This window comes from Lissotriton vulgaris, chromosome 2_1 (genome assembly GCF_964263255.1).
Source record: "Lissotriton vulgaris chromosome 2_1, aLisVul1.2, whole genome shotgun sequence".
NCBI classification, from domain to species: Eukaryota; Metazoa; Chordata; class Amphibia; order Caudata; family Salamandridae; genus Lissotriton; species Lissotriton vulgaris.
In genome coordinates, this window is record NC_141687.1 from 792156754 (window position 1) to 792177817 (window position 21064).

The 21064-nt window shown below is 42.0% G+C and overlaps 1 protein-coding gene across 6 annotated transcripts in view; it reads right to left on the reverse strand.

Moving 5' to 3' along the window:
• Window positions 1–244: 244 nt before the first annotated feature.
• GPR155 (G protein-coupled receptor 155) overlaps window positions 245–21064 on the reverse strand; it is a 283844-nt gene continuing 263024 nt past the window's right edge. For 4 of the 6 annotated variants that reach the window (XM_086956156.1, XM_086956159.1, XM_086956158.1 and 1 more), the window contains exons 11-16: window positions 16318–16413; window positions 13401–13534; window positions 11301–11396; window positions 9500–9564; window positions 9096–9236; window positions 245–3812 (exon numbers count right to left, since the gene is read on the reverse strand). In XM_086956156.1, coding sequence (XP_086812282.1) covers window positions 3584–3812; window positions 9096–9236; window positions 9500–9564; window positions 11301–11396; window positions 13401–13534; window positions 16318–16413 — 761 coding nt within the window. In that variant the 3' untranslated portion in view covers window positions 245–3583. Of the gene's footprint in view, window positions 3866–9091; window positions 9237–9499; window positions 9565–11300; window positions 11397–13400; window positions 13535–16317; window positions 16414–21064 lie in introns of those variants that run through there. The other 2 variants (XM_086956160.1, XM_086956161.1) reach the window with 2 other exon arrangements.

A 21064-nucleotide genomic window follows, 5' to 3' on the forward strand; every position in this document is an offset into this window, starting at 1 on the left:
ACTACTTACTCTCTACTACTCTCTACTACTCACTCTCTACTACTCTCTACTACTCACTCTACTATTCACTCTACTACTCTCTACTACTCACTCTGCTACTCTCTCTACTGCTCTCTACTACTCTCTACTACTCACTCTCTACTCTCTATTACTCACTCTCTACTCTCTACCTCTCTACCTCTCTCTTCTTCTCTCTCTACTAATCTCTACCTCTCTACCGCTACCTCTCTACCTCTCTACCTCTACACCTCTACCTCTCTCTACACGCACACATATAGACATATATGCATATATATATGTGCATATGCATTTATATATATGTATGTGTATGTATAAAAAAAACAACTAAACATTTTTTTTTCTAAACAGCTACTTTTAAAACTGTCATTCTTTTTTCCCATGGTACGCTCCCCGGTACGCGCACCCGTGCGCGTACCGGGCGCGTACCGGGCGCTCCCCCCGCGAAAATCAAAAAAAAAAAAAATTTTTTTTTTTGCCTTGCGGGGCCCTTTTATGGCCCCCACATCAAACCTAGGGGGTCAGGGGGGGTCTACTCTGCCCCCTTATGTTCATTTCCCTCTTTGTTTTGGCCACCTCTTGTGTCTCGATTTTACCGAGACACAAGATGGCGGCCGCTCCGGACTGTTTAGAATGTTTACAGACACCCGAGAGCCAATCAGCTTTCCTCGCGCAAGTCGCGTGGCGCGCACGGTACGCGCACCCGTGCGCGTACCGGTGCGCTGCTATAGATATATATATTTTTTTGAACCTTAATTACTCAAAATCCACTGGAGCACATATCTTGAGACATAGCAAAGGCACATCGGGCCACCAGTCCCTACAATTTTGCCAAGTTTGGTGGAAATCCATTCAGCCGTTCGGGCTAAAAGTTAAATCGACCGCCCTATGGAAATTAACATGGGGAAAACGCGTTTTGGGACCCCCCTTTTATCTCAGCCCCCGCTTGACGAATCCCCCCCAAACTTTCAGGGAAGGACCGGACCGCCATGAGACCATTTTCCTGAAAATTTCAGGCAGATTCGTCAACCGGCGCCAAAGTTATTCAAAATAGAATGTTGAGATTTAACATTGAAAATTATCCTAACTATAACTACCTACTGGCGACCGCCAGTAGGTAATATATAATACATATATATATATATATATTTTTTTTTTAATTACCCTGTAAACCCTAAAAAATTATCCAACCCTGGTCCCTTTAAATACCCCTGCACCCCAAAATCATAACCCACCCTTACTCCTTATAATACCCCAGCACCCTTAAACAATAACCCATCCTGCCCCTAAAAATACCCCTGTACCCCAAAACCCAAACCTACCCCTGAACCCTAAAAATACCCCTGTACCCCAAAACCCAAACCTACCTCTGAACCCTAAAAATACCCCTGTGCCCCAAAATCCAAACATAGCCCTAAACCCTAAAAATACCCCTGTACCCCAAAACCCAAACCTATCCCTGAACCTTAAAAATACCCCATGTACCCCAAAACCCAAAACTATCCCTGGTCCCTTAAAAAAAACCTGTACCCCAAAACCCAAACCTATCCCTGAACCCTAAAAATACCCCTGTACCCCAAACCTATCCCTGAACCCTAAAAATACCCCTGTACCCCAAAACCCAAACCTATCCCTGAACCCTAAAAATACCCCTGTACCCCAAAACCCAAACCTAGCCCTGAACCCTAAAAATACCCCTGTACCCCAAAACCCAAACCTATCCCTGAACCCTAAAAATACCCCTGTATCCCAAAACCCAAACCTAGCCCTGAACCCTAAAAATACCCCTGTACCCCAAAACCCAAACCTTTCCCTGAACCCTAAAATACCCCTGTACCCCAAACCTATCCCTGAACCCTAGAAATACTCTTGAACCCCTAAAACCTATACCCTAACACCCCCAAACTAAAACCATATACTTACCTTACACTTAAATATTAAAAACATATGCTTTTACAAGGAATTTCGTTGTAAAAGCATGCGTGGTAAAAGCATATAAGATATAAAAGCATGCGTTTTAAAATTTTGCGGACTGAGGGTACTTTGGTTATAATGGTATGCGGACTGAAGGTATGCAGAATAAAAGTTGCAGTATGAAGGTGTTGAACCCACTCATCTTACATCATGATTATAGCATGTTAGGTATTCTCAATCGTTTTATAGAGTGCAGTTGTAAAAGATCAATCCAGTGGGCTAAGGCTAGAGAGCTGGTTTTAAGTATTTACAAACCATAACTAAGTATCCTGAGTCCTCAACTGGTCAGCGATTGGGGACAGATTAATTATAGTGTTGCATTGGGCTTGCGTCATGCAATGTATGGCAACACTAATGTCAGAGTTACCAAGCAACGTAAGGCCACTCTGTGTGACCCTGCAGTGGGTAGTAAATCTGGAGTAACGCAAGGCTGCACAAGTCGATGGCTTGAGTCACTCTGCTCCAGAGAGGTGTTCCATGGGTGGAGCGAGGGTGTTCCCAAGCAACCACTCTTGGATGTTGGCCCATTCCCAGATTTAACAAGTGTGAAAGACCTGGGATTGCGTCAAAAGGCTACTCCTTCCAGGAAGGTATTTCTTCCTGCACAAAAACAATCCTGCCTACAACACAGGCACCCTTGCACTACAGCAACAGGGTACATGCGTTGGCGCAAGGCAGCAAATTGTAAGCCAGCAGCGGACAGGAATTCTCCATATAATGTTAAATATGCACATTCCTGCCGTATCCCTTTCACGCAGCGCAGTAAGGTGTCTCGGTGCATCATTTGCATGAACGATTTATAAATCTGGTCCCTAGTGATTCTGCGGGTAGATGCCTGCAGTAGATTTTCCTTTAAGGTTAACATAACTACTAAGGCAGACTTTAATCACACACAAAAAAGTGTGTTTTATAGTAATCCCTTATTGTCCGCCACGTACTTGAAGGGACTGCATTTTCAACGGCTACACCTGCAACAAGCAATAGGCCTTTCAAACCCAAGAACAATATGGACTTGTGCAGAAGACGAAAGAAGCAACATGTTTGCGATGCCACAGTGTATTTCCCTATGAAGTTTAATGGATGTGGACAGACGTATGCCTGTTGTTGCTCTAAGAGTTTGGCATTTTATCCCAGGGCTCTATGGATTAGATGCATATGCTGTGAGCCTTTTCATAAGGGTGGCTCATAAGGTGCAGGAAAGTTATAATGTCTCTGGCAACGCCTCATTCAGAGGGAGTGCAATATTCATATTGCCACGTTCTTGCATACGTTTCCACAAGATTTAACTCTTCACCAATAGCAAAATTCCATACATCCATTCACATTGCATTTATTCTAATCTGTGTCTTATTACACGTTTTGGCAATTTGAAAAACATCATGCTGCCATACAATAATATCTGTGTTTGATAATAAATCTTCATAAATGTTGCAAGTAGTTCCATTGCATTATTTTAGACTTGTGGATGGATATTTAACAGAATACACCATCAAAAGCATAGTTATGCTGCTTGTAGAATACGAGTCATGTCTTGATTCTTTGTGAATATAATGCTTTTCCTTATCACAGAACAACAATACATGGCTCTTGCTCAAAATAATTCTGCTCCGGGGCATGCTGGGCTCTTCGTTGTAAAGCGATAGTACAAGATCTCATCCCGAAATTCATATTCGCCGGTGATATGCTGGATAACACCTCCTTTTTGCAAACGCTCGCCATATTTGGTAGCCTCGGCACGATCAGGAGCAAGGCCCACTCGAACAAGCCATTTCACCAGATCGCAGCCACAGAAGATGCCCGCTGAGGTTCTTGCGCCACACCTGTATGTCAAGGTAAGGATTCACCCACATGTTCTGTAAACCAGGTATCAGCACTACACCATATGGAAAGGCAAGAGAAGACGGGTGCAGGAAGGGAAAGACAGCAGGAGAGTTAGAAGTATGTTAGAGAAGAGAGTATAGTCCTTGGGCTTACAGGCATGCATCGTCAGACTATCTATTGATCAAATATCTACAAACAATCACTTAGATGTTTAAAAAAAGTAACTTGTTTTTCCTTCATTTTGTGGCAGCTGGATTTCCACTCGGCCTTCGAGAAGCTCCATATATGACAATCTGTGTGCCTCGTTACTTCTATTTTTTTTTTTGGTAACTGATCGATAACAATGTTGATAATATGTGTAGTTACCTTTGTAGAAATAATGTTGCCACGTACACTGCAAACTCAAGTTCCCTAAAGAACACAAGTTTCCTTCCTGGTCCTCAAGTACATTAGAATGCCACATGTCTTATATTTGTAGATTACTAAAATGAAATCTGGCTGAAATTGTTACATACTCAACCAAAAGAATATCTGAGCCCCACATAGGCGGTTCGATTCTGACCACATCTAAAGGGTGGTGTGGTTTCCTCGCTTGTTTGTGCACTTCAGGATTCAAAAACCCAGTTAAGGAGTTATGACCTGATGTTCTACTTTGCAGTTGAAAGATGAGTGGATCTAATCCACCACAAAGGCAGCTATGAAAGATTTGTGATGATTTCCCACGATTTACAGTTGTTTAGGTGTGGACCCTGGCAGAAGTAATGCGCAAATCAACAGCATCAGCCCATTCCCATGCTGATTTAGAAATCAAGGACATGAGCCTGATGCTACTGTGGCTTCTTCGGAGGCAGAACAGCAGTCAATATCTATTATATACATAAACTGTGCATATTACTGGGGGCGGGACGGGGACTGTGTAGTTACCTGTTTAGTGAGTTCAGTGCTCTGCCTAGCATGCAATACACTGTGATTTACATTACAGACAATAATGACACTAATGGACAGAGTTGAATGGGTAGACAAGACACCAGTGACAAGCAGAGCATACAAAACAGCGAAAAAGCACTCAATAGTGAAAGCGCTTCACCTTTATCAGGGAGTCCAATCACCGCAAAATCAGTGGGCATGACAAAAGCTTAGAGAAGGCAGACGTCACTTGGATCTCCTAGAAATTGCCCTCCTTGAGCTGAACCACTATTTAGGTGATCATTGGAGAGAGCAGGATTTGTTCATATGTTAGCAATACAGATGAATAAAATCTCTGTAACGCAGTAAATGTAGTAAGAAAAGATTTTTCGAAGTTCTACATTCTAGGTAGGTTGTTAATATTGATACAAAGGAAGCCTGATACAGGTCCTTTGGAAATAATGCAAAGAAACCTAAGCTACAAAGAAACCTAAGCTGAAGTATTGAGATGGCTTGTGAATTCCACAACCCCCTTCAAAATTCTCCAAAGCTTCTTGTGACAGGAGTTTGCTTATTCAATCCACCTTGTACAAAACACAATATTTGCAGCAGGATAGCATGCTTGTACCACCGGACTGAGCACAAAAAGCTGACTAAAGTTTCAGACTTGAAATAACATCCCCCCTCCCACTTCCTATCCAGGGCCCTGTGAGTGCATTAGGGGTATTACACCGGACAACTCAAAATCACTGTAGTGGTTCAGTAAGTGCCCATTCTTTCTGGAGGATGTGGGGGAGAGAAGTTTAGAAATTGTACTGTCCTCTGGATCTAAATACCTAAATTCCACATTTGCAGGATCCCTTGCTGAAATAAGTGTATAGCACCCACATTTTAGAAGACCAATGGGATGATAAAATTGCATCCGGAAAAGGCCACAAAGTGCCAACGAAAGAGACTAAAGGGAATTTCTGATCCCACCAAGGATGTTCAACCATGCTTCTGTTGAGAGCAACTGCTGGCATGAATGACTCCAGGGTAAGAAAGCAACGTCTTACATTGTGGTATTAAAGGCAAGTAATCCAACTCTGAAAAGGAAGACTACATTAGGGCATGGGAGAAGAGATGGCACATTAATCAGTGCCCCTGAAAGCTCTACTTGGAAAGATTTTGAGTATTCATAATTTTCAACTTTTCTTTCTAGGGCTAATCAAAAGTAAGGGCTAAACTCTGTAGCCTATCCAGAACATACCATTGTCAACGATTTTTAGGAGACTGAGTAGAAGGAAATTTACTTGCATGAATGGATTTCAAATTTGAAAGTTGACCCAATGAATTTGCTCACAAAACCTGTTTAACTTCCCTAACTGTCATAGTTGCTGCGAATTAACAGATACGCATTTACTTCCAATGCCATTGTTCTGCAAAATATACTATCTCGATGTCTCGTCATTGAGTGTTTCGCACAGAGCCACGGTTTTGTGCTCTATTGAAAGCAGCTTGTGTGCTCTATGGGGTGTGAAAGACTCAGTCTGTATCATGGAATGGAGCGTAGTAGAACAAGAGACAACTGAACATCTGGTGACAGAACATCTGCTCTCAAAGTAAACCGCATGTCTGGATTTACACATATATGATTGCAGCCACACATAATTACCTTGAGGCCAGGAGACCCTAAGAGCCCATGAGTTACTGATGAATACTTTCTGTAGTTAGAGGCTTTATGTTTTTATCATGCTCTGGTTTGGAGATCGACCTTTTGCTTTGTGGAAACCTCACACCATGTAATGAGTCAAAAGGTTTAGCTTTATTCTTTCTCTGTCCTACCACGCTTTAGGACTAGTCATTCAAATTATGGTTCAATATAATATGTTCAAGTACTCTACATAATTCGGAAAATAAAAACTATTGAGTGGAAGTTACCTTGAGAGCTGCACGGTCAGGTTATCTAAACGCAGTGTAAAGTAGAGACGTGCATGTTTCTGGAGGTGATGCAGACAAAGCTGTATAATTAGCAGCTGAACGATGAAGCAAAGCAAGAGGAAAGTAAATATAGGAAAACAGAATGAAGCAGAAAGCCAATTGCATTAGGCAGCCACAGGTACGTAAAAGAGTTAAAAGACGTTTGGAGTGAACAGCAAATGAGAGAAAAGACAGAAAGACTTTAGAAGGGGCAGAATAGGCATACAATTAGAAAATCATGCAAAGGGTTTTCATATCTGGAACAGAACACAAATCGGTGACTCACAACAAACGGATGCATGCACAAACACTATTTTAGCTACTATGACACTTATTTTCAACCTTTGTGGAAATTGACAGCTACTATTCACAATTGTTATTTTAAGTTGAATTAACAAGGACCTCAATTATATCCAATTTAATTTCCATCCTGCCTCAATAATTACTCGCCCCTACTCACACCAATTTATATGTAAAAAAAAGAATGCCTCTTCAGGAGATATTTTGAGACAAGGTCTTTTTAGAAAATGTGTTAAGTGCCGAATTAAAGCAGAACGAATGAAAAGAAAATCTAAAAGTTTAAATCACAGGTTTTTGCCAAACTGCATGGCATAAGATACAAGTAAAGGCAATAAATAAGCGATCATTAGGTAGTTTTATCAATTTTGAGATCAAGCATTTCTTGACACTAACGTACTTTGGCACACTTTGTTAGTGACAACTAATAAAAAAAAAATTATGAGTGGTCTGATAAAGCAAATACTGCTATTTTATACTAATTGGTCGTGTTCCATCATTTATTCAGGCATGTGATGTAATGAAATGTTGAATGTCTTCACTTTTCCATTTAAAAAGCTGGCAAACACTCATTTAATGCAGTCATCGACATTTTTAAGGAAAAATTTGAATTAGTGATGGTTCTACTGCACACGTCCAGCAACTGATTTAACAAATGTGTCAATTGGGAGGTTCAGACTCAGAAGATTGAGCAGCAGATCCTGCTGAACCTGCCTACATACCAATCAGTCTCCAAAGAAATTCTGAAAGTACACTGGCTACCAGTTGCGAGCCGGGTTACGTTCAAAACTTTGTGCGTGGGCTTCAAGGCACTGAATAATGCAGGATCCACTTTCCTAAAAAATATTTTTAAATGGGATTAACCTTGCAGACAGCTTCGTTCTACTGATGCCAGATTGATGAGTTTGCACATCCAACTGGGGTGGCCGAAACCTTAGTTAAGGAACTGCTGAACTCCGGAATTCCCTCCCATGCATATCAGGTCAGCTAATTTACTGTCAACTTTCAGGAAGGGTCTTAAAACATGTTTTTTCAGATTTAGGTCATGATCCACTTGTGCTTACACTGAACTTCAGTGCCAAGACACCTAGGGGTATTTGCGCGCTTAACAAATCAGAAGTAAAAAAATAAATGGACAGATGTCAGCAGACGCTTAAAAATTTAAAACTATTTTTCAGTTGCTCTTCAAAAATGGAGGAAAGGATCTAGAATTCTTCTCAATGTGGCTTTACCAACATGCATTCGATCTACAAATCTTTAGCTAACGGTTTTCGCTGTGATGCCACAAAGGAAAACTACAATATTTAAGTGATGACTGAAATTAATTGAGATAGTTTTGCGACTCGATATATATTGTAAAAGCCAAGTCGTACAGAAACAAGCATTGGAAAAGACGGTAGGTTTGGCTGTGGTGCCAGCTGTCAATGTTGCTTTGTTTATAATGGTTTTCGCTAAACTGTATTGGGGAAACTGCCAGGGCCTCGTCAATGTTAAAAAACCATTGGTTAAAAGCAATCAAAAATATATATTTTTTCTAACTGAAAATGCACACATTACCATCGTACTCCCAGACACTAAGGGAAAGTACTTTGTGTGCATGCCGTTACAGTCAAATGAGCAAATGGCTGAGCAATTGCCCCATGCTGCATGTTGTAGTCGGTACACAAAAAAATGTGAATTTCTTTTGGGGCTTACGCCACAGCATTAAAATACACCCAATGCCATTTGGCAAAATTATTCTATGCATGTCTAACCCTCCTAGCCCTGACTTAAAATAAATCCAACTGAATCCCAGCTACATTTATTTTTAAAACCGATTTTAAATTTGTTTTGGAAAGGGGGTTGTTTCACTGCCAATCCTGCACAATGAACCATGGAGGACATAGTTGTAATGAGTACCGGGAAATTAAACCTTAACACCTTAACGGCGGTGAAAATTCTGCCGTGGTGCGGGCGTTCCATTGAGTGGGCGGGGCTGCGTCGGCCAACGGACGTGCGCAGTACTACAAAGGTAGTGCTTGCGACGGCCGACGGGCGCAAGGAAAGGGTTAATTAAAACAAATTTTGAAAAATCTTAGCAATGAAACTTGATTTACAGGCAGTTATGATAAATTACCTACCTCTTCTCTTTGACAATATTTCTTACACAGAGATCCTTATGATAAGTGACGAACTGGTTACAAGTCATCCGTATTTCTTCAGGGACTGCAGAGCCTTCTGTGTCTGCTAGCACTTCACTTCCACCCCACAGGAATGCAAGACTGGAAAACAATATAAATGTAAACACAATAAATAATATTTACTAGGCAGTTAGAGGAGCTATAATAAAATATCAATCTGTGGAAAGCTGTGCTGTGTATTACTTTAGTAGAAGCAATATAAATGTGCACACATACAACAGACTTATATCCTGGTTCCATGCCTCAGTTTGATCCATAACCCACCAATGCCAGTAGCTGACTCAACAAAATCTGTTCAATTTCTAAGATACAATATACTATTAAAGCGTTATGTTCTATTTTACCGTTTTTTGCATGGCAGTATAATCAAGTGTTTATCCAGTCCAAAAATTCCAAAAGAGATGAATCCCTGTGAAAACAAAGAGAAGTTCAAAAAGGGTTACAAGAAGAGCATCATGGCATGCAATAATTTTAGTCCTGGGCATAAAAGAAGCTCGCACATATTACAACAACCATCTGGTCCATAAATGTCTATGCACAGGATTCGGAGTCATCTCCTGAGGGGCACCAAATCTTTGAGGGTTCCTATCATATTATAAACTGAGTGCACCAAAACAGATCAACATCCCCACTTATTTACACCACAGAGTGGAACTGTTTAGACATGTCAAACCGTTTAAGCATGAACTTCAAAGCTACCCATGGCTCAAGCATGCCACACTGAAAATTCTGCATGGACAGTTTTAAGCAGGATGTCTATGGGCACGTGTAGGTGGGAGTTAAAGATTCAGTCTTGTCTACTGTTTGGTACCTAGTTCACCATAAGGCTTTCCCCCATTACACTGGATTTCACACAATGGTTTGCTGCCCTTTTAAGTACATTCCAATCATCTCAATTCTGGAGGTCTCCCTGATGGAGTGTCCTATATGCAGCAGTCAAAGCACTTAAGTGTTTTTGCAGATGAGAGGAGTCTGCTTACAAACGTCACTGAAAACCAGCATTCTCTTCTATCCAGCTTGTTCCAGCTTCCCCTGTAGTCTGCATTATGATTTGAGTAGTGTGGCACAGTAATGGGAACACCATAAAATAGGGGATCGGAGCAGAACATTTTCTACTTTTTAGCCTCCATCTGCACCAGAATAATTTTGAAGAAACAGCACAAATCTTGAGTATGGAACACAGTGCACTTTATTTAACGCTGTTTTGATAATTATATTATTGTACTGTAATCATTTTTTGGAGCAGTTAAGTCCGCGTTATTGGTTGCATGTAATTTGGTTTAGGGATACTGGGACATTAGGGGACCAAAATACAGCATTCTGGTTGGTATCAGTAAATATCTTTCCCTTTTCCGCATTAAACTACACCTTGAGAGAAAATATCAGACCATTTTCCTCTGCTATTAACCACTTGCAGTTGGTACATGTCTAGGAGGATTGAAGTGGGCCTTAAGGAGGGCAGGGCAGTGGTACGAGCAGCACTGTCAGCTCCCCAGTGGTGCTGTAGAGGTCTCGTGGGGACTGGCCTGTGGCTCTAACCACATCCCCTGCCAGTCTGTGCTGCAGATTTACTAGATGCGGATCCACACCTGGTAAAACAGATATGGGCTTATGGCAATGTTAGCACTGTGAAAAAAATTGACAAAGTATCGCCGTAATCTGTTAAGTCGATTTATGTACGTTTGTGCTCACATAAGTACATATTCACAGTTTACCAATGCATGCATTAGACTTCTGCATCTTCACTGTCTCAAGTTGACCATACAGAGGTCCTCGAGTGTTCTCTTGACCAAAGTCAAAGAAATGGACAGTCTGCTTTACCTTGAATGTTGGCTCACATTGCAGTGCATTGTATTGTATTGTTGCACTGTGCCTTGAGGTTAGGCTAGTTCAAGGGTGAATGTTGTTTCAAATGAGCAGTTTATTTAAGAAGACATCCCTGATCAGCAACAGTGACTGCTGGAAGGGGCATTTTATCGGCACAGGGGAGGTGAAAGACTTATCTACATGGATTGGATGAGCCCAGGCAGGCCCACGTGAACAGCAACCCTGGCACCAGCTCAGCTCTAGGGTTGGCACTGTTCATTATTACAACAGTAGCAGAGCAGGAGAAGAAAAACATGAGGTCAAAGAGATAGTACCCACCTGACCAAAATTGAAGACGGCACAAAAAAACTGTAGTTCAAGGTATAGCCTTCCTGGTTCCAGGTTGAATAACCACCACAGACAACTGGAGAGATTCTGTAAAGTAAATCACATTTGGCACAATTTACAGAAGTACAAATATATATATAATTGAAAACTTTCTACGTTTCTAGCAAAGCAAATATGGATTGACCAGGTTACAGAAACCACAAAAGGTGCTCATCTGCACCCATAGTTAACCCGCCCCTGCACTTCAACCTACGCAACCTTGTGATGATTAATATTTCTTGTGATAAGCAATGGGGTGGATAATGACTTATTGTGTCTGCTATTTGACTTCTGAGTCTCTACCCCTGCACTGTTTTTCTGAGAAGTCTCTGACTGCTCAAGCTCACTACCTTGAGAGTCAAGTACAGAAAGATCCCACAACTCCCATGGACAAGGGACCTCAAGCACCAGGGTTGTGGGCCAGTGGTCCCTGCTTCTCCTGTCACCCACAAATTGTGTCTGATACATCCTCATTTAGGGTGCTGATGGCTTGACACTAAAAGTGAGCGAATATTGCTATATGCAGATGACAATTTGTTGTATCTGGTAGACCCACACAGTTCACGGACTAGTTTAAAACACAGATTTGACGCCTACGAAGAAACTCAAGGTTCTGTAGAAACGGGATGAAATCTCTATGTTTCTTAAATGGGTGGTCATCAAAAGCAGAATTATTTTGCCTCAAAGAATAGAAAAAAAACTATTAAATATCTTGGCTTGTGGATAGCCACAGACCCCAGGAGTTTCAACAGGGACTATAATGAGCCTTTACTGAGTATATTGAATGTGAAATTCACCCAGTGAAGAAAACTCTGTCGAATACGTCTGAGAAGAGTCCCCATATATTAAAACCGTTACCCTCCAGAGAATGTTGTGTAGCACAGTAAACTACCTATATACCACCCAGGACAGGTGTTAAACAAATATAACACTGTCAATTCACGGAAACTGGCATGAGCTTCAATGAGTCATCTTTTTGTGTTGTACATCCCAAACTAAATTGCAACCCTGTTAATACGTGTTTTCTCCTGCTATGTACTGATCTATAAAAATAAAAAAGCTTTAATAAGATATATTATAAAAAAAGATGGTTAACCTGTTCCTCGATAGAGAGGAAACTGCTGGAGATTACCCCTAATGTCTTAACTTTACTTGACCGTCTGACATCAGAGTTGCTCACCCTCCCTATGTTATGGATATTACTCAGTGTATGTATGGTTGCTCAAGATGCCAGTAGCAGCAGTTCCATCTCAAAGACAATGAATGAGCCAAAACTCACATACATGAATCTACTTCTCAATCCTTGAAAGAGTGGCAGATTTATGAAAGTTTAAATGATTTGGTTACCATCTAATTGTTGGTTAATGAGAAACGAGGGATAAATATCACATGAAGTTTAAGTGCTCAATTTTAGACTTTCTTGCCCCCCAGGCAGCTGAGAACAATACAAGATCCCAGTCACTAGAAGTTTGCAAACAGGAGTGGGAATCTGGATTATTGACTATGGGGACAGAAATGGTGTGCTCTCACACAGTGAAGTAACCCAGCACCCACAAATGGCCTGTCACAGGGACCCTCTGTAATCTTACCAGAGCCCTGCACCTCATGCCACACATGCTTCATTACACTCCGAAGCCCGACTGTGATCCCTTGAGTCTCCACGTCACACAATGCCACTCTAACCACACAATACCACTCTAACCACGCAATGCCACTCTCCTCCATTCCAGACAACGCCACTCCATGTCTCACCACACAATGTCACTCGACTCCTCACAGCGCTACTCCACTCCACACAATGCCACTCTAATCGACGCCACAAAATGCGACACCACACCACTCCAACAAAGCAAATAGAGCTCACATAGATGAGACCTTTGCCAATACTTGTTATACTTTTGCCGATTTCTATATCCTAAATAACACCTAAGTAAAAATAAAAAGGGGATTGATCCATACACATTCATGTTTTAGAAAGATTTTTAAATCTAGTTTTTTTTCTTTTTTTTTAAAGTAAAAAGCACTGTGCACCGGATATCCTCTAATACTTACGGCAAAAAGGCCTACAACGAGGAGTAAGCAGAGCAGTACATGCCTTGCTAGTTGTGGCTCTCCAGTTTGTAAACGGTGCTCCTCTTCTGATAGAATGCACCGTTGAGAGACACACTGACTTACACAATGATTTTCTGAAGAGAAAAAAATTGAGAAATTATGATGTGTCAGACAACACAATACAACATACATTTTTATTTGTTTTACTACGCAAAGCCTGTCAATGAGTGCAAATTATTTAAAGCAGTGATGTCTACGAATTGGTTGTGAGCCCAATCTGCCATGGATCTGAAGGCAAGTGGTAAAAGATGCAAAGAGGTTTCTGTGTGGACTATTGGACTGTGAGAAGCCAGAGTCAGCCATTTTCATTACCAATAGCACTGAGACACAAAGAGAAGAGGGCAACGCACTGGACAGCAGTGATATAGGTGTCTGCTTTTAGGTCGAAAAATTAATTCACAGATGCCTCCCAATGTTAAGGCAATCCAGCTCATGAGCTAGAATGTAAGATCACTTTTAAAATATAAAACATGAGGCTGCTGTTGGCGTAACTTGAGAAACATGTGTAGTCATGCCACAGGAAGCTTACATATACACTAAAGGCACTTTCAATTTGCAACGAAATAGGTCTGCAACAGATGTTTTGCTTTGTACAACATGTACTTGAGGGAGTTCAGAGTATACAAGTTAATGAACAATCGTTCTGGTGGATCTAAACACAGGTTCCTCGCACTTCGAGAATATTCCCAGGTATCAGAGTGAATCAGTAGATTCTCTCCACACACAAGTGGCACCACATGAATATGCAGTGACTGCACATTGCTCCGGAATTGATAGGGCAAAGCCAAATGTAAGTACCACCCCGTGCGCTGATGGGAGTTTGTCACACATGCCCTCAGGAGCAGAGTGTAGAACAAGCTGTCTGAGACAGTGTGCCAATCTTCCAACTTCTGACCTTTTCAAATGTTAGGGAAGCCACTCTACAGAACAGGGAAGGGGGAGGGCAGTAAGGAATCCAATTTACTGTTAGATAGGGTATCCACCAGAAGGAAAATGCTACTTACCAGTATGCATCTGTTCTTGGCATGCTCATCAACACAGTAGTGTTTAGTGAAGGTGTGCGTTGTAGACTATGTTGCTGCTTTACAGATGTCTTCTAGGGTAATGTTCCCTAAGAAAGCCATAGAGGCTCCTAGTTTGTGTGTGGAGTGCGCTCTAGGAGGAATTGTTAATGTGCGTTTTGCTTTTTGATAGCATATTTGGATACATTTTATGATCCACCTTGCAATACCAGCTTTAGAGATGGGATTGCCTTTATGCGGTGGGGAGAAAGCTATAAACAATTGCTTTGTTTTGCGAAAGGATTTAGTTCTGTCAATGTACTAAAGAAGGGCTCTTTTAACATCTTGGGTGCGTAGAGCTCTTTCTGCTACAGAGTCTGGGTTTTGAAAAAACACTGGCAACTCCACTGATTGATTAAGGTGCCACTGCCATCCTTTATCAACCAGTCATTAGGGTATGGGAAAACATGTCATACAAATCTCCCAAGGGGTGCAGCGACCACTGCCATCACTTTCATGAGCACCCGAGGGGCCAAAGAGGAGTACAGTGAATTGAAAGCATTTCTGCCCCACCTTCAACCACAGGTAACACCTGTGGGACTGCAGAACATGTCTATGGAAATACAAGTTCTGCAAGTCCAAGGTCGCCATTCAGTTTCCTTGATCTAGGTCTGACAGGATTAGAGCCAGAGAAGACATTTGAAATCTGTCCTTCCTCAAAAAGGCATTCAACAGGCAGAGGTCCAAAATAGGCCTAAGACATCCGTGCGTCCTTGGAACAAAAAAGTAACGCCAGTAGCATCCTCCTCCGAATCTAGCACTAATTCACTAACACTCTGAACAATAAACGGTTGACTTCCTGCATCAGAAATGCAGAATGCTCCCCGGATAGTAACTCCGATGTGGGAGGAAGGTAGAGAGGTGATGAAATAAAAGGGCAGGGCATAACCCAGTTTGAACATTTTATAAGACCCACCAGTCCAAAACGATGGATCTCCAGCCCACAAGGAAATATCATACTGTGCTTCCTAGCATGTAGGCAAGAGTTAAAATAAATTGGCTTTGTAGTCGCTGCAGCAGAAAAAGAAAAATTGGAAGATAGAAGTCCCTACTGGACTGAATGGTTTCTGCCAATGCCACGTCTACAGCTTCAAAAGGACTGGGTTGGTTGCTGCAGTACCGGTTGAGATGAGCAAACAATGAGAATATATTCAACCTCAATAAATGAAAGCATACATCAATTAAGAGTAACTGACAGCTGCTTTTGGAGTTAACAGCGGTAACCCCCTCGGAAACAGGACGCTAGCTGCAGTAAATTGTCAATTCCAAAACTATGGTCCCAAGTTATAGGAGGACATTTAGTGTGGATTTAGAGTAATTAACAGCAATTCGTACTCAAAAGAATGTGGGCCATTAAGCTATTGGAACCCGCCCTAATCTTCCCGAACAGCAGCAGATAAACAGGCTATTGGACTCTTTCTGGTTCATGCCCGGCTTCATATTCACACTGAACACAGAATGCAAGCGGACACAGTTACTGTTAACAATGTAAGCATTTTGATTGGCTATATTAATCTCAGCATTTCATACAGCGTACTAATTATGCAGTGATAGGCTATCACATGCAGAGATCTGTTAAGTAAACTGTTTTCTCCTGCTTAGTCAAAATAGGGTGCTTAAGTTCGGCCATGAAGCCCTCCGTTGCTTTACAGAAATGTACATGGTTAGCAAGTTCCTTAGATGAATACATGCTTTGGCAGGTGTGTTTGATATTTCTGTACTATCTGCCACAGTAGACAACATGATTCGAGAACAAAAGATAATATATAATAATAAGTTACGAGTTTCTACTTTACCTCTTTCAGCAGAAGGATCGTTGTTTATACTTAGAGATGCCACCAATTCTCTTGAGCAGCGCAACTCTCCATTTTCCCCATGACACGTAGAACAATCTAAGGAAAGTAAAGATGCTATTTGTGTAGTAATTGTAGTGGTTGTAGCATTATGTCTGTAGCCATCTACATCTATTTTTAACAACTATTTTGTGGAAGTTACTTAAAGTATGAATACGAGGTATCGAGTGGGAAAAAAATAATCTGAGGGAATAATGTTTTCTATCTGAATAAAATAAAGCAGTGCTATTCTGAAACCTTCAAAACGTTTTTCTTTTGCACACTCAAAAAGACATTTCCTATGGGCCACTCAAAAATGGCAAAAATAACCCTCACGTAGCACTTCCTCTGGTCTCGGTAAATGGAATTTGAGAGAAGAAAATGCCTCTGATGAAACTAATATGTAAACATAGATTGTCAAAACAGAGTCAGACCACCTCACGTTGAAATATTGCAGAGGTAAGGCAACCATAAAGTAATAATTTCTCATATAAGGAGTTGAGGTTTGATGGATGTAACCTTCTTTTGCATTTGCAGCCTTTGGGCTCAATGGGTTTTTACAAAGGGAGTTTAGGTCTCTTAACTGGGAAAGCGGTTGATTTAGTAAAACTTCCAGTATAGGCAATGACAGAATTAAGCCCAACCTCAAACATGATCTGGCGGATGCTGTCCAGACAAAATAACCAAACTGCTTAAGCCTACAGTAACTATTGCTGTGATCAGTTTTGAAAGCCTGAGCTACCAGGTTAGCCAATAGCATGGTCCTGAACAGGACAGGTTTAACAGCTGTAGCAAAATAAAAGAAATGGGGGGTTGATTTGATAAGATTACATATTTTCCTCAGAAGATCATTCTTGGATAGTCAGCAACTTCAAATTTGAAAAAACCCAAATTTAACCCGTAAAGTGCACTTGTTTCAAACTTGGATCGAAACCTGGTCTGAATTGCTGTCTGAAGCCTTATCGTCATATTAAATGCCCATAATTCCAGTGTAATGACTGACAAAATAACTCAAATTAATTTAAACAGTAAGCCCAAACAATTAAGGTATTTACCAATTAGTGCCTGTTGTTCTTAAGTGTGAATGTTTTTTTGTGGGACTGCCTCCTTTCTATGATTCAGATCTTCATTAGGTTCCAACTGTTTACATTCACAATATGACTCAAATGACAATGGGGACATGCAGTGCATTTTCAATTCTTATAATTGCCAGAGAATAATGTGAAATGAACAAACATGGGGCTCGGGGTCCACAAATGTAAAATAATATTCCACGTCACTGATCAATACAATAAATAGCTGATTACAAATGTTAATCTTGCTTCGCAACCCCATCATCAACATGATCTGTGATCTTCACTCGGGTTCGTTGGGTGTGTGGGGGGAGGTTCTGTTTGATTAGTAGGATTTTCAGTTCATTTATGAATATTTAATAGAATACTAAACTCTGCTATCTGGAGGACTGTATTTCCAGATTCTGGCAGCACTCTTCGAGAAGGACTGCTTCAGCGGTTAAGATTTCCTTATAGCCTTACTCTCTAGAAGGAGGGTTTTCATGCTTCTCAGATCAGATGTCTTTTTCAAATTTGAATCCGTTCCTTGCATCAATGAAGAGCCAATTCAACAAATTCAGTGTGGGTGATCCACAACTGTATTTTCTTTACACCAAGATTAATCTGTGGGTCACATAAAGGGCGATTTTGACCGGAGCGAGGTGGAAGTCGTGGATTCCCTACTAACAGGGAGTTACAGTGGTCCTTTCTTGACAGTATTAGGGCCTGAAAGAAGAGTTTGAAATGTGGTTCTGGGATGTACTGGTTGATACTTATGAACAGGCTAAGTTGGAAATGTGGTCGTTGATAGTGTGAGGTGCTTGTATAGAATACAACTCAATGCAGAATCAACAATGATCGGGTTGTTGCTAGGAACTGATCTGCTTCTGACCCAGTTTGCCTACTGAATGTTTAGGTGGGGGCTCTGATAAGGAGATATTATGCTTTTACTAGCTATGAGAACATCAAAGTCTGTACTTGAACCAAAGTATCAATGTCCTCTGGTACACTTGTAGAGTTATTTCAGCACTGCAAAAAAAGGAAAAAAAGAAAACATCATCAAACTCTCTGCGAACGAAGCATCTGTCTTCTACTCAGTCTCCTGAGGCAGCAGAAATCCTGCATGGTATCAGAGGGCACTCTCACAGCAGATTTCTCTCTTCTCCTTTGGAAGACCCGAAATTACAGGAGATGGTAAAGTCGCTCTCAGAGGTGTATGAGTGATAAAGGGGTAGAGTGGAATCCCTCCATCGTTCTCACACGTCTTTGGATTCTTCTTTGTTTTCAGTGTCTTTCCCTTCATAGGTTTCTTCCTGGGCTTCTCCAGATTATGATGAAGAGGATCGTGGATCTCCTGATAACTCTTCTGCTCCAAGAGGAAAATATATTCATGAGGAAAAAATGAAACCCATTATTGGTTATTTGTCTGCTAACCTGCAACTTTCCACAGATTCAGAATAGCCTTTCGCCAGTGGGGATGTATTTTGTCAGTTTCAACGGTCTGCATTATTTAATGCACCTATTTCTAGGTAGACTGTATCTTTTGGCTTTAGGGATATGGAGCTTCCTGAGAGTTTTTCTATTAACCCTCTGGTTAGTGACTTGTTGAGTCATATTGCTCTTTTAAGTGAGGATTTGGCGGTTTCTAATGCTGTGGACAAGAATGCAGAGGGGGATTTGGAAAGATCATATGTTATGTTATGTTAAAAGTTTGTGTAAGCGCGACAGCTGCCCCAGTAAAGGGGCGTCCCGGCGCTGGTAGATCAAGTGCAGTACCGAAGAGGCAGGCCAAGCCGGGAAAGCAACCCTAAGGGGGAGGAAACAGAAGGGTTTTGACAGCTTTCCGGAAGGTAGACAGGTTCTCCATGCCACGGATGCCCAGCGGCAAGGAGTTCCAAAGCTTGGCTCCTAGAACCCGGAAGGAGCGCCCACCCATGCGGCATAGTTTGGTACGCGGTACACTTACTTGCAGTTGTCCCAGTGAGCGCAGACTCCGCTGGGGCACATATGGAGTTAGAAACGGACACAGGAGGTCTGGGCACCTGGATTTAAGAATCTTAAACGCCAAGCAGAGAGCTTTGAACTGGATTCGGGAGTCAATTGGAAGCCAGTGTAGCTTTCGGATTGTGGCTCTGGCAGAACATCTACGGGGAAGACCTACCAAGGTCCTTGCTGCCAAATTCTGAACTCTCTGCAGACGTGCTATCTCAGCTTTGTTTGCACCCAAGAGCAGCACACTGGCGTAGTCCAGACGTGAAAGAATGGTAGCCTGGACAATAAGCTGCCATACTTTTGAGTGGAAGAACTTCAGAATCGGATTAAGGCCCCTCAGCAGACCCACACAGGTGGCTGCCACTCTCTTGGTGTGGGTCTGAAAACTGAGCGAGGAGTCCATCCAGACTCCCAAGTTTTTAACTAATGACTTGGGTGCTGGCATGGTGCCCAGAGAGGATGGCCACCAATGCTGATTCCAATGGGTGGTGTTCTTCCCTGCAAGCAGTACCTCCGTTTTGCCATTAAGCTGCAGGCAGTTGTCAGTCATCCAATGGGCAACTGCAGCCATCCCGTCCCTAAATCTCGTGGCCGATGCAGATAGTCCTTCAGTAAGAGTGATGACCAGCTGAATATCATCTGCATATGATACCAGCGTGAGACCCCACTCCTTTGCTACTGCCGCAAGCGGTTGTACATAGAGATTAAAAAAGGACGGGCTGAGTGCAGAGCCCTGAGGGACTCCCTGACCGATGTGATGGGACTGAGAAAGATACGGAGGTGCCGACACGCTGAAGGATCTGTCCTTTAAAAATGAACAAAACCATTCCAGGGCGAGACCAGTAATTCCGACTGCCTCCAGACGATATAATAGAATGTCATGCGATACCGTGTCAAAGGCCGCGCTGAGGTCTAAAAGAATCAGCGCAGCACTCTGACCGGCGTCGAGAATCGTCCGGAGATGTTCCGTCGTGGCCAGTAGGGCAGACTCGGTGCTGTGGCCCGGCCTGAACCCATTTTGAGATGGGTCCAGAATGCCGTTCTGGTGCATGAATTGCGACAGCACATTGTTAACGTGGGCCTCAGCAAGCTTAGCCACCCAAGGGAGCAGGGAAATCGGTCTAAAATGATCTGGTTTAGAAGGATCTAGGGTGGGCTTTTTAATGATAGGGGAGACCCATGCCTGTTTCCAGGCAGTAGGAACACTAGCTATAGAAAAGGACAGGTTAAGTATGAGACTCAAAGGCTGCTGGAAAAGCGTCAGAGACTCCATGAATTGTGCCGGCCTCATAGGGTCTGCTGGAGAGCCAGATTTAACTTTCCTACAGAGTTTAGCCAGCTCATCATTCGTGATTTCTGGTATAAGACTCAGGGTAGCACCACCAGCATTGGTATTAGTGGAGGCGTGCAAATCCAGAGAGTGCTGCGGAAATGACCTATATATTTTTTGCACCTTTTCTACAAAGAAAATGGCAAGGTCCTCACACTGCTGTGTGGAAGTAATGCTAGCAGCAGGAGTTCTATTACTCAGAAGTTCCTGCACCAGTTCAAGAATACATTTAGCGGGGTTAGAGCTAGCTTTGATTTCTTCCGCATAGAATGTAGCATGCCTGGAGCAGATCGCTTTATGATAGAGTTTTAATTTAGCTAAGTACACCATTTTATCT